Source organism: Manis pentadactyla, chromosome 4 (genome assembly GCF_030020395.1).
Source record: "Manis pentadactyla isolate mManPen7 chromosome 4, mManPen7.hap1, whole genome shotgun sequence".
Classification (NCBI taxonomy): Eukaryota; Metazoa; Chordata; class Mammalia; order Pholidota; family Manidae; genus Manis; species Manis pentadactyla.
Window position 1 is genome coordinate 136298140 of NC_080022.1, and position 16351 is coordinate 136314490.

The 16351-nt window shown below is 54.8% G+C and overlaps 3 protein-coding genes across 9 annotated transcripts; 1 reads left to right on the forward strand and 2 right to left on the reverse strand.

Annotated features, from left to right (window-relative positions):
- The first annotated feature begins 274 nt into the window (after nt 1–274).
- On the forward strand, nt 275–2679 carry SLC16A11 (solute carrier family 16 member 11). Of its 3 annotated transcripts, none has more exons than XM_036896107.2 (5): nt 275–551; nt 803–1010; nt 1273–1416; nt 1580–2347; nt 2434–2679. In XM_036896107.2, the coding sequence occupies exons 2-5, from the start codon at nt 809–811 to the stop codon at nt 2661–2663; spliced, it is 1344 nt and encodes a 447-aa protein (XP_036752002.2). In that variant the 5' UTR covers nt 275–551; nt 803–808; the 3' UTR covers nt 2664–2679. The 3 variants fall into 3 exon arrangements, with proteins under 3 accessions (XP_036752002.2, XP_036752003.2, XP_036752000.2); XM_036896108.2 differs by having other exon boundaries at nt 275–544; XM_036896105.2 differs by lacking the exon at nt 275–551 and having other exon boundaries at nt 561–1010.
- On the reverse strand, nt 2000–8155 carry SLC16A13 (solute carrier family 16 member 13). 3 transcript variants are annotated; one of them, XM_036896109.2, is made up of 5 exons: nt 6586–8155; nt 6251–6449; nt 6005–6148; nt 4619–5356; nt 2000–3934 (listed from the first exon to the last, which is right to left on the reverse strand). In XM_036896109.2, the coding sequence occupies exons 2-5, from the start codon at nt 6447–6449 to the stop codon at nt 3738–3740; spliced, it is 1278 nt and encodes a 425-aa protein (XP_036752004.2). In that variant the 5' UTR covers nt 6586–8155; the 3' UTR covers nt 2000–3737. The 3 variants fall into 3 exon arrangements, with proteins under 3 accessions (XP_036752004.2, XP_057356950.1, XP_036752005.2); XM_057500967.1 differs by having other exon boundaries at nt 2575–3524; XM_036896110.2 differs by lacking the exon at nt 6005–6148 and having other exon boundaries at nt 2575–3934.
- A 480-nt stretch (nt 8156–8635) lies between these two features.
- Nucleotides 8636–14739, reverse strand: BCL6B (BCL6B transcription repressor). Of its 3 annotated transcripts, XR_008997181.1 has the most exons (10): nt 14589–14739; nt 13936–14126; nt 13476–13697; nt 13028–13378; nt 12630–12754; nt 11917–12081; nt 11694–11824; nt 11441–11578; nt 8916–11043; nt 8636–8776 (listed from the first exon to the last, which is right to left on the reverse strand). XR_008997181.1 is itself a non-coding variant. In XM_036896136.2 (9 exons), exons 2-9 carry the CDS (start codon nt 14112–14114, stop codon nt 10927–10929), a joined length of 1428 nt encoding a protein of 475 aa, XP_036752031.2. In that variant the 5' UTR covers nt 14115–14126; nt 14653–14739; the 3' UTR covers nt 8976–10926. The 3 variants fall into 3 exon arrangements, 2 of the variants coding, with proteins under 2 accessions (XP_036752031.2, XP_036752032.2); XM_036896136.2 differs by lacking the exon at nt 8636–8776 and having other exon boundaries at nt 8976–11043; nt 14653–14739; XM_036896137.2 differs by lacking the exons at nt 8636–8776; nt 14589–14739 and adding an exon at nt 14240–14546 and having other exon boundaries at nt 8976–11043.
- Nucleotides 14740–16351: the final 1612 nt, after the last annotated feature.

Below are 16351 nucleotides of genomic sequence, written 5' to 3' on the forward strand. Positions count from 1 at the left end.
TCAGTGTGGATCTGTGATTTGACATCCGATATTCCTGGTCCTCCAGCAACGTTTTCTGATAATAAAATGAATCATCCTCTCAGGTCTTGCGGGGACCACCCCTATTTCTGTGCGTTGCGTACAGACCTTAGGCTTGCTGGGGTTTGCAATCCACTCGTCTGCCCCGTGCGCAGCAGGTGGCAGGTGCGTGGGCGTGAGCGGGGCGGGGCGGCATTCATTCCTCCCCGCTCTCTTCTGATGTGCGTGCGTGCGTGTGTGTATATATATATATATATAATTCAATCCCCGTGGGACTCAGCTTCTGGCCTCACCCGTAGCTCAGCAGATTGGCTGATTGTCTCAGCTCGCCCCCGCCTTCCAAAGCCCCAGTGTCCCAGGTGGCTCAGGCCCCCTGTGGTGATCTCTGTTTACCGAGAGAGCCCGTAAGTTGGGCTCCATCTCTGCTCTGGCTCCCCTCTGGGGCCCCGCCCGCCTAGGAATCGGGGAGAAACCGGGCCAAGCCAGTCCTCGCCCTTTCCTTCCCCGCAGCGACCGGGGAGGTCGGGTAAGGGGTAAGGGGTGCGTGTGGGAAAGGGAGTCCCGGGGCTGGGGGATCGGCGGTCACTCCGTCCCGGTACCTCGCGCGGACCCAGGAATTCTATCCCTAGGCCTAGCTCCCGCTCCCCCCGCCCCCTCCTTATCGTGCTCAGGGTGACGAGCCCACCCTGGGTAAGCATCCAGAAGCTGGGTCTCAGGGATGCCCATGTCCGTGGAGGAGGCACAGATTCTGAGACTTTATTCACACGTGTTCCTCCTCCCCCAGACGGCGATGACCCCTAAGCCGGCCGGACCCCCGGACGGGGGCTGGGGCTGGGTGGTGGCAGCCGCAGCCTTCGCGGTGAATGGGCTCTCCTACGGGCTGTTACGTTCCCTGGGCCTTGTCCTCCCTGACCTCGCGGAGCATTTTGACCGAAGCGCTCAGGATACTGCGTGGGTCAGCGCTCTGGCCCTGGCCGTGCAGCAGGCAGCCAGTGAGGGGAGGGCCCCGTTGTGGGAGGCGGGAACGGGGGTGGAGGGGCCGTGGGTGTCATCGTGGGGGACCCGTCTAATTACCAGGCAATCTGAAGGGCGACCGGTAGAACCAACTTCTAGAAAAGAATGGGTCCTGGGGTCAAGGGGAGGAGCTATTAGGCTGGAGGAGGAGCTTTAGACCAGGCAAACGGCCAATGAGAAATGTTGGAGCGAGTTTGGCGGCCCAGGGGCGTGTCTCCCGTTGACTCCGCCCCCTTCTAGGCCCAGTGGGCAGTGCCCTGAGCACCCGCTGGGGAGCGCGCCCCGTGGTGATGGTTGGGGGCGTCCTCACCTCGCTCGGCTTCGTCTTCTCCGCTTTCGCCCGCAGTCAGCTGCACCTCTACCTTGGCTTGGGCGTTTTCGCCGGTGAGAGGAGAGGGATACCTGGGTCCTTAGGGGTGATGGTGGACACCGGAGATTTTTGATGACTGGAGGCCAACGGGGCGGGGGCCTCCTGCAAGGAGCAGGGCTGGGATTGCTGGGGTAGGCATCCCAGGTCCCCGTCCTCACCCGTCATATCCATTCGCAGGCTCCGGCTGGGCCTTGGTGTTCGCCCCTGCCCTCGGGACCCTCTCCCGTTACTTCTCCCGCCGTCGAGTCTTGGCGGTGGGGCTGGCACTCACGGGCAATGGGGCCTCCTCACTGCTCCTGGCGCCCACCTTGCAGCTCCTCCTTGATACTTTCGGCTGGCGGGGCGCCCTGCTTCTCCTTGGCGCCATTACCCTCCACCTCACCCCCTGTGGTGCCCTGCTGCGACCTCTGGCGCTCCCTGGAGACACCCCTTCCCCACCCCGCGGGCCCCTAGCTGCCCTAGGCCTGGATCTCTTCAAACGCCGGGCCTTCTTAGTTTTTGCTCTGGGAACCGCCCTAGTGGGGGGCGGGTACTTCGTCCCCTACGTGCACTTGGCCCCTCATGCTTTAGACCGGGGCCTGGGTGGGTATGGGGCAGCGCTGGTGGTGGCAGTGGCCGCAGTGGGGGATGCGGGCGCCCGGCTGGTCTGCGGGTGGCTGGCAGACCAGGGCTGGGCGCCCCTCCCGCGGCTGCTGATGGTTTTTGCGGCTCTGACCGGGTTGGGGCTGCTGGCAGTGGGACTGGTGCCTGTAGTGGGGAGTGAGGAGGGCTGGGAGGGGGCCCTGCTAGCCGCGGCTGGAGCCTATGGGCTGAGCGCAGGAAGTTACGCCCCACTGGTTTTCGGTGTGCTCCCAGGGCTAGTGGGCATCGGAGGTGTTGTACAGGCCACAGGGCTGGTGATGATGCTGATGAGCCTCGGGGGGCTTCTGGGCCCTCCCCTGTCAGGTAAGGCCTAAGCCTGCAGATTCACTAGCAACCATCCTCTGCCCCTGGGGTTTGAGGCCTCTAAATTCCTTGTCCCTTCCTCTTAGGGTTCCTAAGGGATGAGACAGGAGACTTCACTGCCTCCTTCCTCGTGTGCGGCTCTTTCATCCTCTTGGGCAGCTTCATCTACATGGGGCTGCCCCGGGCACTGCCATCCTGCCGGCCAGCCTCACCTCCAGCCACCCCTCCACCTGAGATGGGGGAGCTGCTTCCAGTTCCTCAGGTTGCCTTGCTCCCCTCCGGAGGCCCTCACTCCAGTCTGGACACCACTTGTTGACCATTTTCTTGTTCGAGCCTCTCCCCAATAAAGAATTTCTATCTGATTTTCCCTGCAAGCTCCCACTGTTAGCCAATCTAGGATGCTGAAAACATGCTATTTAAGACATCCAAAAACGCTGGTTGAAAGGAACAGAATCCCACTAAGCCCTGGGGGAAAAGAAAGGTGTCTGTCTGTTCAACTAGTCCATTTCTCTTTGCCCAAGTTGTTGCCGGTTATCAGGTCATCACAGGGACTCTTCAAAGAGTCAACTGCCTGTTCCCTATAGTCTGTTTGGAAGGGGGTCTCCTGGGTGCCTTCTGCCCCAGGATCATTTGCTTCACTCCCAGTACCCAGACCTTCCAGATAACTCTTTCAATCTCCTTCTACAGGCCTGAGTGAAATACAAGAATTCTAGACCCCACACTTCAGCTCTCTCAGCTTTAGCTCCCACTCCCACACTACACTGCCCCCCACCCCGTGTCCCCCATTCTCTTAATTTCTTTTCTAAGTCACAGGGAATAGTGGGAAAGAGGGAGGTCTGTGCACAGGTGGGAAAAACTGTGGTCCAGAGAGAAGACTCCAGGGTTAAAATGTTTTGGGTCACCAAAGCTCCTGGACACTTGCTCCACTCCTCAGACATGATCCCATTCAGCCAATCCAAGCACATGGGCCCCAGCCCTTTTTGAAGTTCTGATTATTATCCAGTTCTCTTACTCAGTTTTATCTCAAAGGCGCATCCCTCTTTGCCAAACATGTCTTCAGAGAAGAAACTTAGTAGGCAACCCAGGAGATCACACGTGAAACATGGTAAGTCTCTCAGCCTTTGATTTTCACTGTTGACTCACAGCTCAGCAGGGCATGTTGAACTCCTGGATCCCTCTGAAAACGTTATGGAAGCAAAGAAGAGACAAGAGTCCTCAAAAAACACATAAGGTTGGCCCACACATTGCAGGAGCTCCAGCCTGCTCTGGGGGAGGCAGATCAAGATGCTTAAGGCACTGTGATTCTGTCAGAGCCAAGATGGGGCAAGAGGAGAAGACCTGGAGCTGTCAACATTTGGCTTTCTGGGTCTGAGAGCCCCTTTTTTGGATCTCAGTCCTCTTCCAGCCCTTCTTTGGGCAGGGGGACTTTGGTATCCAGTGCCTCTATCACAAGGTCGTGAGGCTTGGAGGTAGGAGCTGAGAAGCAGAAGTAGGGCAGAGTGACCAGAACTCCACTTCCTGCCAGCAGGAAGGCCCCGGCCACCACGAAAGAAGCAATATAGTTGCCTGTCACATCCCGGAGGTAGCCTAGGTTCAAGAGAGGAAAAGAATACACCTGGGTGATCTTTATAGTGGGACTGATGGCTCAGACACATTTTTGGGTGGAGGGAAAAGAATAATCCTTAATCTGTCATCTTGGAAGAGTTAGAACTCCCAAGGAGGACTGGATGAGCTTAAGAACTCTGGTTTCCAAAGGGCTTCAGAAGGTAATTCTGACCATCTTCCTGACTTCAGAAAGGACCTCCAAATCAGCCAGTGGGGATTTGGGGACCCAGATCAAGTCAGAGACATCTGTGCCTTTCTTTCTGGCAACTGTGGCCCTCCTTTCTATACCTTCAGTTAATAGTTAAGAGGAAAATGTTAAAGGTCTGAAGGTTCTGGCATCTGGACCCTGGAGAACTTTGACCAAATGGCTCAGACACTTGGGCTGGGGCCCAGTGGACCAAGGAAAAGGTTAGACACTGGCATGCTGTATCTGGCTGGCCAAGTCCAGCCAGGTCCTCTGAAAACCCAAGCTGTAGGTACCCTGCCAAGGGTTCCACCTAGCTTCTCTTAGTCTTTCTTTGCCGTATGGACCTGCTTTGGGGCTATGCAGATACAGTGTACTGTACCATGCCAAAGAGCCATGCTCATATATACTATTATGTGAGGAGTCCCGTCCCCACCATTGTATGGCAGCCCTTGCCCACCTGGAAACCCCATTCTCCTTACCTGCCAAAGGAGCCCCCAGCAGCCCCCCGATGCTCTCTACCATCTGCAACAGTCCCAGGCCACAGTATATCCTTCCAGTCCCCACCAGTTCAGGCAGCACGGAGAAGGCTACTGGGGTCAGGGCCCCTGATGTGAAGCCATAGGCCACAGCCAGAGCCACCAAAGCTGTGGGAGCCTGAGCCACAGGGAAAAGGATCAGTGACACCCCACTCAGGGTAGTCCAGAGCATCAGGAGTCGTGCCACAGGCCCTGGAACTACATCTCCTAGCCACCCAGAAGCTACACGCCCCACGAGGTCAGAAATAGCCACCACTGAGAGTAGGAAGGCAGCAGGCAGTGGGTCCCAACCCAGGTCCTGGAGATGGGCCACCAGGTGCACATAGGGAATGAAGTAGCCAGTGTTGATCAGGGTGAGGGCAACAGCATAACGGAGGAAGGGGCTGTGATGGAGGAGGGAGACAAGCTGGGCCCCAGCGCCACCTATAGCAGGGTCCTCAGTCAGGAATAGTGGACGGAGGAGAGCACCACAGGCCACCAAGTGGAGGGAGAGGGCAGACACCAGCAGCAGGGCCCCCCGCCAGGCATACTGGCTGAGCAGCCATTGGAAGAGTGGAGCAAAGGCAAAGGAGGAGAGGCCCACACCAGTCAGTGCCAGACCAGTGGCCAGGGATCGCCGGTGAGAGAAGTAACGGGACAAGCAGGCCAGGGTTGGAGTGAAGGTCAAGGCCCAGCCAGAGCCTGTCAAAAAGAAAAAAAATGGTGGTCGGGGTACTCTTAGGGAGCTCAGGGCAGCCAGTAATTCCAACACTGCCTAGCAGCAGAAAGGAGGACAGGCTTCGGTTACAATCTTAGGTTTGATACTTTCTAGCTGTTACAACCTTGGATATTTCACTTATGCAGCCAGCCTCAATCTCCACATCTGCAAAATGGGGGTAATATCTTATTGGGCTGTGGAGGCTTAGTGATAATGTTTGTAAAGTAACTAGCACAGAACTTTGGAGTTATACCTAGGCGCTACCATTTCTGGCCACATCGACTGTCATTTGCATAAGCTTCTAAAGCCTTTCTTCAGATGTAAATAGGATAATGTTATCTTTTTCATAGCCATAGTACTGGCTCAACTTTATAGTAATTCTTCCTCTTACACTCCAGTCCCACTAGCCCTGGCTCTGCATATCCGGGATTCATCATCTTTGAATTTCCTAATGTCCCTACCATGTGTGTCAACGTGGTCATCCCTTTTAAGAATTCCCTTTCAGGCACGGGTGCCAGCTAAAACTTTCTCTCAGAGTCTACCTAAGCCTTTTGGAAGGAACTGGAAGAAGGTGAAGTCCTGAGGCCAAAGACTCAGGCATCTGACTCTCCTGCCTTTGCCCAGGGTCTCACCTGAGAGCAGCCCAATACTCAGGTATAGGTGGGTCAAGGAGGTAGCAAAGGAGGCAAGCAGCATTCCCAATGCAGCCAAGATGCCCCCAGCCATCACCACGGGCCTGGGCCCGAACTTCGTGCTCAGGGCACTGCCCACTGGGCCTGGGTAAGGGGAAGGGTTTTGTGAGATCTCAGGCGTCCGTCTCCCGCATCCCCTCTCCCTTCCGAGGGTCTCAGGACGCGGGACCTGGGCGCGGCACTCACTCCCAAATTGCTGCACCGCGATTCCTATAGAGGCGATCCAGGAGACGCGTGCTGCTTGCTCTTCAAACGCCGCCACGAACTCCACGAAGAAGACCCCGAAGGAGCGGAGCACCCCGAACACCAGCGCCGACTGGAAGAAGGCTGAGAGCACCACCATCCATCCCCAGCCCCCGTCGGGGGGCTCTGCCCTACGCGCCATCTGGGAGGTAACAAGGCTGCCGCCACTAAAAGCCCCTTCGGGAGAAAGGCTCAGGACGCTCCACCTCCACCCACCCACCCAGCCGGATGGCTTGAAGCCACGCGGGGAAGGAGAGGCTGGTAGAGAGAGTACCCACCAGGGCTTGAAAGCTGCAGAGAGGCTGCGTGAGGCGCCTGCGCCTTTCCCCTAAGGGTCGATATAGGTGGGGAGAGCAGTTCCGTGCTGGCCCCGGCGATCGGCGTCCGGAGGTGTGGCTCCGCTGGCAGCGAGTAGAGAATCTAGGCCTCGGCTGTACGGGTCCGGGGCGGAGCCAACGTTTGGTGTAGGAGCCAGGGGGAGGCACTGAGTTTGAGCCCCACCCCTGAGGCGCGCTAGGCTTCTCGTGGATTATCTATTTTATCTTTGCAAGTGGCAGCACCTGGCCATCCTAGCCCATAGCTCTCCAATGAGGACGCGGGACGGCTGAACAGGGGGTGGAGCTAGAAAAACAGGGCGGGATTTAAAGCTTTGTTCTGGACTTGGGTAGTGAGTGGGACGCATGCGTAAAGAGGCCGACTAGATTAGCCGCACGAGACGCAGGACCCTAACTGTAGGTGTTTTCCGTTTCTTGTCCGCTTAGCCGACTAGTTTGTCCAGGTATCAGCGTCATGACCCTCGCGTAAGGAGTCCAGAGGAGTTGGTAGTGGATAAAGTGGTTCAGGAAAGGAAAACACACTTGCTTAATGAAGGGCCCAGGAGTTGCAAGGACCGGAGGGGGCGAACTGAGGAATTACGAAATGAGACTAAAACCAAATTACCCGGCCAAGCGCCTGTGGCCGCTATAATCTAGATGCCTGGATCCCTGCGGGGTTCAAAGGGCTAAGGGAAGAGACAAGGGGAGTGTGGGCTGTTGGACTCTTGGCCTTCATTTCTGTAATGGGAACTCCTTTCTGACATTTCTGTTCCCACTAACAGGAAAACTACAGGTCACGGAGACAAAATACCGGGGAGAGGAAGGGCAGCTGTGAGCTCATTCAGGGAACCCCCTGCCCCTTCTTCGGTGGAGTAGAGAAACCTTTTCCTCTGCCCTCTAGTAACTACCATTCCCTAACCACATTTTCTGATCTCATGGTGGAACAGACTAAAAAGACAAGCCATGACCACTGGAGCATTCAGCCCCTCCTACCCAACCAGAACCCAGTTCCTCCATCTTATATAGCACTAATGGCCTGACTTCCTGTTTCTTCCTGTAATTCAAGTTTTCAGGACCCTGACCTTGAAACTTGGGCTCAAGGGTCCATACCCAGACAAGTCCAGGTGAGGTGGTGAGAGAAGCTGTGTAATTTACATAAGCATGTGGAACCTTATCTTTTATATGGGAAATAAAAATAATCAAACTCCCCAAATCTTTTGATGTTAAGTGGAGTCACTTTGGCTGGCAAGGTGTGTGTCAAAGGTGTAGAAATTGGTGTGGCTGTGTAACGTAGTGGTTACTTGTTCAGTCTTTAGAATCAAGTCATACTTCCAGTCTTGCTTTCATCACTTATTAATTTGGCCAAGATAGTGAACCTCTCAAATGGTTTCCCTATCTGTAAACTGGAGATAATACTACCACCTACTTTTTAGGGTTGTCAGGGGAGTTGAATTAGTCAATCTATGCATTGAAATGCTTAATTTAGGGCCTGACAGGTAGCAGGAGATATTATTAGCTGGTTTCATTTCATTAGCAGATAAGCATAGTAGGAGGGAGAAGGGAGGTTTTAGTTTAATGTTTGATTTTTTGCATAAAAAAAAAAAGAGTCTAATTCAGGTCATGGGTTTTTAAAGATTGAGAAACCACCACAAACTGTAAATGTTGGAGGGAACTGCAGAGACTATGTTAATGGACTTATTTCACAGATGAGGAATTTAAGTCCAAAAGGGAGGTAACTTATCAGAATTAGTGACTCTGTACCCATGGGGCAGAACAGAGATGTGCACCCAGGACACACACAGGACAAGAGAAAGGGTGGGAGAGAAGCATGCACTGGGCAATGGATAGATTCCAAGACACCACTGCTGGGGGAGGGGTGGAGCTGGCATGTTGGCTCTGATCACACAGCCTTCTCACTGCCACCTCCAGCCCTACTGTCTTTGTGGGACCCAAGTCTATCCATTTTCCTTGGTGGTGGGGTGGGTAGGGGGTGTCCCAAGCATTAAGATCCCCAGCACAGATGCATCCCCCAGCCTCTTGGTATTATTAGTGGTTTCCTGGTTTCTCCCTGCTGCTTCCACACCCCAGGCAGGATGTGACTTCAGAGCAGCAGGATGCAGGTGGCTCCGGAGAAACTTCATGAAGTCACTGGTTCCTACACAATGAGCCGGAAGGCAAGGGCAAGGAAGGGGAGAACAAGGCCCATTTAACATGTCTGTTGGGATAGGACAGTGAAATGGGCACAGAACCCCAGATGGTATCCAGGAGGGAAGGACCCTCTTTCTCCAGCTCACCCAGTCCCCAGATCTCCCAGGCAAGAACCCAGGACACAACACAGCAGGCAGCACAGAGAGGCTTCTTTATTCCATGATTCTGATCTTGCAAGATCTAACATCTCCACCCCTAGGCACTCTCCACCTGCCCATTCAATCTGCTAAAAAAAAAAAAAAATCATGGTTCCTTCTTACATCTCCCTTCCCTTTTCCCTCCCTCCTTTAATTCTGCAGTAGGGAGGAAGAGGAAAAGAGGGAGAAGAGTAGCTTTCTCACTAGTCCCCAAGTGACAGCCGCTAGTACTGACCTATGCTGAGGAAGTTCTACCCTATAAATTCAAAGTGCTTCTTACCCTCCACCCCATGCTCCATAATCACACCCCAGGGCAATAGGAGGAACTGTAAATCAAAGCTTCAGAGTATCATCTAACATTCCAGACATTCCACCAAGAGGCAACCCCATTCTTAACTTTCTACTTACTTGGCCTATACCAGAGACTGTGCCCCTCAACCAACCTCTTAATCCTACCTGGTTACTTGGTCAACTAGAAGGTCCAGTCAATCAATCAGTCCTTCAAATCTTTTAAATCCCTAATCCCACTGGTAATTCCAATCAAAATCCAAACTACAGCAAATCCAGAATGGAACTCAGCCCTTTTTCTCTCCCTGTGGAAGTTTCTAGTGCATTCACTGGTTCCAGATAGGAATGCAGTGATGGGAACACCAGGTCACAGACCCAGCTTTTCTAAGGGAAGAAAGTTAACAGTGACTTCCAGAGGCAAAGAAGTTTCTGGAATCTGGACACTTGCCAGAAGATGTCCAAAACCCACTAGAAGAGGAGTTCCTCTCAGGTAGAGACAACCCCAATGAACATTCAAACCTAGATGCCTTTGCAGTTAAGGACCGAGTCATAACTCTTTACCAATCAGTCAAGATGAGTTTTGTAATTCTCCCCTAGGTCATAACAATCTCAGAGACTGGGTGGAAACAGAAAAGGGTGCATTATCTCTGATAAGGAATTTCATCTATCTCCCCCATGGAGGGATCAATTTAGTGCCAGGAACAGGACCTAGTGGGAGGATTATGGGCTCAACTGAAATCCCTGGGTGGGCTCTATCATGACAGATAGACAAAGCAGAGCCAAACCCAGGTGACCAGACTAATGGGACAGTTAGGGGCATAAGAGAAAGCCTCTCAATCACCCCTCCAGTCCAGTTCAAAGCCCGCAGACCCCACAGCCTCCAGGAGGCATTTATTACCTCCATTTCAGGCTCACCATAAAGGCTCCTATAACCCCTGAAGAACAGAGAAAAGTCTATATCCAGTTCTAGCCTGCTAGAGAACCCACAATATCCAGAATACCAGAGAGGGTTCCTGACCCAATTCCACAAACTCACATGTTCCCAGAGCTGCCCTAGCTTAAAGGTTCCAGACCTAGAATTGGAGGGGCAGGACACAGAGAATCTCTTTCTCCATTTTAAACAAACCAACAAGCAAACAAATAGGAAAAAGAACAATTCTAAAGATAAAAGATATGACAATAATAATATAAAACACTCGAGCCAAAGGAGACAGCCAAGTGCTAATCTCTGCCAGCAGAGCTATGACCTCACATTCTGTGTTTCAGGTCACTTTTGGTCACACTTCTGGAAGAAGGAAGTGGGAAATGCAATAGAATGAAGGCCCTCAATAAATTATATTTACAGATAAACCAAATGAGATGGGGGCTGCAGGAGGAGGGCTATCCCCTTAAGAGAAGGAGGCCTCAAGCCTCTCCCCTCCTCCAGCTCCCAGCTTGCTCTCTCCTCAGCAACAATTTTGATTGTGGGAAGAGGTTTTGACCAGCAAAACAGAAGCAGATCAAGCCGGGATCTGCCACCCCTGCTCTACCCAGTAAGAATTTAAGGTAGTGGCAAATTCTGCCCCGGAGGGGCCTTGCACACCCCCATGCCCAAACCTGACCAGAAAGCCAGGTGCCAGCCCGCAGCATTCCCGGCTTCCAGGAAGCGAGTGGGGTCTGGGCCAGCACTCAGCTAGGGTCCCCCCAGAATGTGGTAATGCACTTTGGTGTTGGTAGTAGCTCCGTGTTTCTGGCGCAGATGCAGCCGCAGTTGACTCTTGTGCCGGAAATGCAGGCCACAGGGGTCGCACTGTGGGAGGACAGCCCAGTCAGGTCCCTCCCCTTCCACAACCACCTTTTAGGTGTTGAGCGAGGGCGAACCATCCAGCTCTCCCCCGGAGAAGCTCGATGGTCCTTCCGTCCTCCCAAATTCTCGAGGGCAGGCCAAGGAGGCAGGTCCCGCCCTCTTCGGCAGACGTTTAGCCCTCCCGTGGCTCTTCTCCAGGATGGCAGCCAGCCAAGAGCCTACCTTCTGTGCCTGCGCGTCCCTACCCCGGCGCCTGCCCCTAACTCACGCAGACTTTTCCAGGACACCGCCCACTTCGCAGACAGCTAAGGACGGCCCGGGCCACTCCTCTCAGAGCCCGGCCCCGGGGTAAACGGGAGGTCGTTCTAAGGCTTTGGGCCGGGCCAGGTCGGGTACTCACGTGGTAAGGCTTCTCTCCGGTGTGGATGCGAACATGGCTCTTCAGGGTCTGTAGGTGGCGGAAGCGAGTCCCACAGGTGGGACAAGGATAGGGCTTCTCCCCGGTGTGGATCAGCACATGAGCGCGCAGATGAGCTACCTGGGAGCGGAGGGGACTTCAGAGTGCGTCTCTGGGAGGGACAGATCCTCCCTACAGGGCCCCCTCCGTCCTCTTGGCAAACTGGCCTTTAAACCGGGTGGGAGTGGCTCCGTACCTGAACAAAGCGCGAGCCGCACGTCTCACATTTGTAGGGTTTCTCTCCCGAATGGATGCGGCTATGCGTTTTCAGGTTAGCCGGCCGGTTGAAGCGGGCTCCGCAGATGGAGCAGTGGTAGGGCTTCTCCCCTGGAAGCAGGGAGGAAGGGAGGTCAGGAGCTTGGCCCTAGGACACCTGTGGGCATAAAGCCAGGGCCCTCTCCTCCCTGCTCCTCCCCTACCTGTATGCACTGTGCGGTGACTGGCCAGGTTGCCCTTGTAACGGAAGGCAGACCGGCAGAGCTGACACTTGTATGGCTTGTCCTCATCCCCAGGAGCTAAGGAGTCCAGCCCTGATGAGCACCCAGCCACAGCCTCACAGTTCTGGCAGCTGAAAAATTCACTTCCTGGGAAGGGAGGTGGGTAATCACAGTACCAGTGAATCCTCAAACCACAGAGTAGTAAGTTTTCTTTTTCCCAACTTACTGTTAAGGCTTAGGGGGTTTACTTGACTTGCTCAAGGTCACGTGACTAGTAAGGGGACAAGCCAAGATCTGACTCCATGTGTGTCTGACTCAAGTACTCTGCTAATCTCTTTAGTGATGATAGTGGAGACCCCTAATAGAGGGTGGAAGTTTCTGTTTCTTTCTCCTCTCTTGTACCACTCTGGATGACATCTTGCCAGAGAAGCCTGCCAAGCCTTGGGCTGGGAATAGGCCAGAAGTTCCTAAACTTTGCTGCTCATCAGGAAGCTTTCAAAAACACTGATGCCTGGCTTCTACTTCCAGAAATTCTGACCTATGGGGTGTGACCTGGGCAATGAGATTTTTAAAAATCTCCCTAAGTGATTCTAATATGCAGTAACTGGAATAGGCTTTTCCTGAGGCCTTTGGCCCAAATGGGCCTTGAGCAGCCACAGGAGAAAATCCAAGGAGACAGAAGGAGGGGCTCTTACCTGGTGGCGGATGAACTCCCCCAGAGGGAGATCCTGTGGTCTCTTGAGCCAAGGGTGTGAGGAGAGGGGGGTTACTGACTGGAGCTCCACATTTGAACTGTGCAGTGGCAGCAGTGGGAGAGAGCCTAGCAGATGGCAAGGCCCAGAGGAAAAGGTAAGGAGAGATTATATAGAAGGGGTTCTCCCCTGGAGAACTTGGAGCCAAAGGCCCACCTTATGGATGTTAGCCAGTATTGACCAACGAGCTATATCCAGTTGTGCTGCCAAAGTCCCACCCCACTGAGTCAGCTGGGCCTCTGGCTCCTAAGGTAGGCTAGTATCTCTGAAATCCTCCCTCTCACTCCCTACTCCTGACCCACCCAGGCCTCTACAAATTCTTGGGGTTCCAGTTTCTGTACCTGCTTTGGGGACCAGGAATGGGTCCTTCTTCACTGCCACTGCTGCTGCTGGAAGCCTCATCTCCACTGGAGAGCCCAGCTTGGCGGCATAGTTGACCAGAACTCCTGTCCCCTGACAGACTCCCTGCTTGGGAGGCCTGAGAGTTTAGCACGATGAACTTGTACTTCTTCCAGTTGCAGGCCTTGGGGTCTGGGCTGCCTGGACTGGGAGGGACTTGACTGCAGCTGCGAGACTCAGTAGGTGGGTCTGGGTGCCCTTCAGAGCACCTGGGGCTGCCTGGTGGAGGGGCCGTTGGGGTCGTAGGAGGTTCTGCCTCCAGGGGCCGCAGGGAGATGCCCAGAGGTTCATAGCTGGGAAAAGTGTGGACATTAGTGCTATTTCCTAATCTTGACCTCTGCGTGGGGTGCCACCACACCCACGGAGAACACAAAGCTGGGGCTCCCTCACCTGGCCTGGATGAAGCGGTGGCATGTCTGGACCACGTGTTCCATCTGCAAGTAGGTGGCGGCCGCAAGGACAGCTGGTGCAGTGGCTGGTGAGAGGCGTAGGCGCGAAGTGTACATGAAGTCCAGAAGAGGAGCGAAGCCTCCAGCTTCGGGGCCCCCGGGCAAGGAGAGCACGTCTACCCCCACTCCTGCACGACCTCGGAAAATTGAGTAGAAGAAGCCACTGGAAAGAAAGCAGACAACTCATGTTAGGGATTGGGGAAACTGAGGGAGACACGCACCACGGTACAAAGCCACGACCTGTATAAAAAGCCCCGCCTCCTCTATCGTCCTGTCCCCAATTCCGGGACGCTCCGCCTCCCACTTCTGGAAGACGGGGCTTCGGATTCCTTCCGAAAGACCTTGTGGCCCCGCCCCTTTCCCATTTGGTCCCACCCCAACCTGTGAGCCACCCCTCAAACCTGCAGGCGATAAGAACTGCCTTGTGAGCTCGAAGGGGCTGCCCGCCAACCAACAGCGTGACGTCAGTGAGGATCCCGCGCAAGCGCAGCTCATTCAGGTTGCCGAGCACGTCGGAGGAGTGGCGAGTGAACTCGCGGACGTAGCCCAGCGCTCCCTCCGGAGTAGTGGTGGAACCCATAGCGACGCGGGCCTGAGGGTGCCAAAGAAAGGGCTCAGGATCCAGGCAGCCCTCAGACGTCTTCCCATCCAGTTTGCTTCTTCCTCTTGGGTGCAGCTAGAGCCAAGCCCCCGGCCTCGACTTACTTAGCCTCACTTAATTCATCTGATTCTGCGCTCAACCACACCATTGCTCGTTTTCCTTCTGTAGATTCCACAGCGCTCGGAGAGAGTTGAAGGTTCCCACACCGCGGCGTCGATGGCGAGCGTGAGGAATCTGGCCCGCAGCGCCCTTAATCCGACTCCTAGTGCCCTTCCAACACCCCACACCCCTCTGCTGTGCGCCTAAGTCTCAGGTGTCCGACCCTGGCCAGAGACCCCAGACGACCTGCGGTCCACACCCCTCCAAATCCCAATGGAAGCTCGGAACCACGAATTCTACTACTATCTCTCCCGACCCTAGTTTAGCCCACTTTCTGGGCCTCAGTTTTCCTACCATCAACAAGCCCCAATCCTCTTCGGAGACCCAGGAATCTGGCCCCTCGGTCTCTCTTTCTTACCCCCGTCCTGCAGGGGCTGCGGCTTCTCTTCTCAAGGGGGCGGGGTCTCTCTCCCCTCTTGGCCTCGGCTCCTTTATCAGGCCGGGATGTCGGGGGCGGGGGTGGAGGTGGGGTGAACGCCTGGGTCTGTATCCTTCCTTCCTCCCTAGCTCTCCAGATGGCGAGCCCGGGGCGGGGTCTGCGGCTCCAGGGCGGGACCTCAGAAACGCTGGGTGGTCGTAACCTAAGGGGTCTTAGACTACTGGAAGTGGAACCGCAGGTGGGACATTGGCATTGGGGAGGAGGTTGGGGATATCGAGATTGGAAATATGGGTGACCTCGGTCGTCTGGGGGGCCTGGGACACCGAAAATGTGTTAGCTTTTGGAAGATTCCAGGAGCATGTTACAGGAGAGTGAATACAGCAAAACTCCCTTTTCCAATATACGGTATTAAGGGAGCTGAAAGGGAGCCCAAAGAAGCATCAGGTTTGGGAAGGCAATAGTGGGCCCCGGTGGGGTCTCAGACAGCGCAAGGGTGTGGTGTGAATGACAGGCTCCTCTAGCGGGGCCTACAGAAAGGGGGGCTCTGACCAGTGGGGTAGGGAGGGGCGGATATGATTTCTAGTTCGTTTCCTTCCATTGTCCTGCGACCGGACGGCTCCGCCAGCTGCTTCCCCTCGAGGAGGTGGGGAAAGCCCCGGGTAGGGACCGAGAGACGCTCAGGAGACCTAGGCGTCCGGACTCTCGCTCCCGACCCTCTTCTGAATCCTTTTAGGGATCCAGAGAGACAGACTCCCGCCCAAAGTCCGCTCACCCTCCCCCAATCCCAGCTCACTAGGGCCTCGGGCACCCGCCCGTCGGCTACGCTTTGGAGGCTGGCGGGACGCCGGGGTCCAGCGCGGCAAGTAGGCAAAGCTCGGCAATGTTTAGCTCCTTCCACGAGGGGGCGGACGAGCACTAGCCTCTCCTCGCTGTCTCCACCCGGCTGGGGTCCGCTCAGACGGGGGCGCAGGATCGATTCGGTCTGGGCGGCTGAAACCTTCATCCTCCTTCCCTTTGCGCTGGTTTTATTTTGTCCCTCTGTCTTCTAGGAGGGGACTAGGGTTGGGCGGAGGGAAGGAGAATTGGGCGACGGAGGGGACTTTCCTCCGAGGCTGGGGTTTCTACCTGGGGTGAGAAATCCGCGGGCTTTGGGAGCAAGGGAAATGGGTGGGACAAGGAGTGGGATCTCAGCCTTGGGAGCACATGGTTTTCTTTTCTAATTAAGCTAGACACTAGTATCTGTCTTTAGAGATTATGAAAGTTGGGTGGGGTGAGCAGAGAAAAGACAAAACAGGGAGGATCTCCAGGGTAAAAGAAGGGAGAGAGGGCAGAAGGGCTCTGATAACCCAAATTATAAGTGCCCGATCCAAAAGATAGGCACGGCCACACCTCTTGTTTTGTTTTGGGAGATGTTTGGGGGTGGGGCGAGATCCATTTGCAGAAGCGGGCTGGAGCTGAGTTTGCGTTTGGGCTCAGAAGAGTCTACCATTGCCCAGAAATGACTGACCAGTATCCATGGAGCTGCAGTATCCAGGCCTGGGGCCCTCCCGTTTAGATTTGAGGGTGTCTTTATTTGGGTGCCTGAAAGGACTGCTGAGAAACTGGGAATGGGGGTGGTGAGATGGCTTTTGAATGTGAAGGTTACTTTGGTCTCTGCCCAGTTTGGAGGTGGGAGTTA

Bases quoted from the DNA above. Each gene is read 5' to 3' on its own strand.
- SLC16A11 (XM_036896105.2), top strand. From the start codon at position 737: ATGCCCATGTCCGTGGAGGAGGCACAGATTCTGAGACTTTATTCACAC. The intron at 1,011-1,272 runs GTGAGGGGAGGG...GCCCCCTTCTAG, and splicing joins GGCCGTGCAGCAGGCAGCCA to GCCCAGTGGGCAGTGCCCTG. The intron at 1,417-1,579 runs GTGAGAGGAGAG...ATCCATTCGCAG, and splicing joins TGGCTTGGGCGTTTTCGCCG to GCTCCGGCTGGGCCTTGGTG.
- SLC16A13 (XM_036896109.2), bottom strand. From the start codon at position 6,449: ATGGCGCGTAGGGCAGAGCCCCCCGACGGGGGCTGGGGATGGATGGTG. The intron at 6,149-6,250 runs GTGAGTGCCGCG...CCCCTTACCCAG, and splicing joins CGCGGTGCAGCAATTTGGGA to GCCCAGTGGGCAGTGCCCTG. The intron at 3,935-4,618 runs GTAAGGAGAATG...TCTTGAACCTAG, and splicing joins GCTGGGGGCTCCTTTGGCAG to GCTACCTCCGGGATGTGACA.
- BCL6B (XM_036896136.2), bottom strand. From the start codon at position 14,114: ATGGGTTCCACCACTACTCCGGAGGGAGCGCTGGGCTACGTCCGCGAG. The intron at 12,082-12,629 runs GTAAGAGCCCCT...CTCCCTTCCCAG, and splicing joins GGGAGTTCATCCGCCACCAG to GAAGTGAATTTTTCAGCTGC. The intron at 11,044-11,440 runs GTGAGTACCCGA...GTCCTCCCACAG, and splicing joins CCGGAGAGAAGCCTTACCAC to TGCGACCCCTGTGGCCTGCA.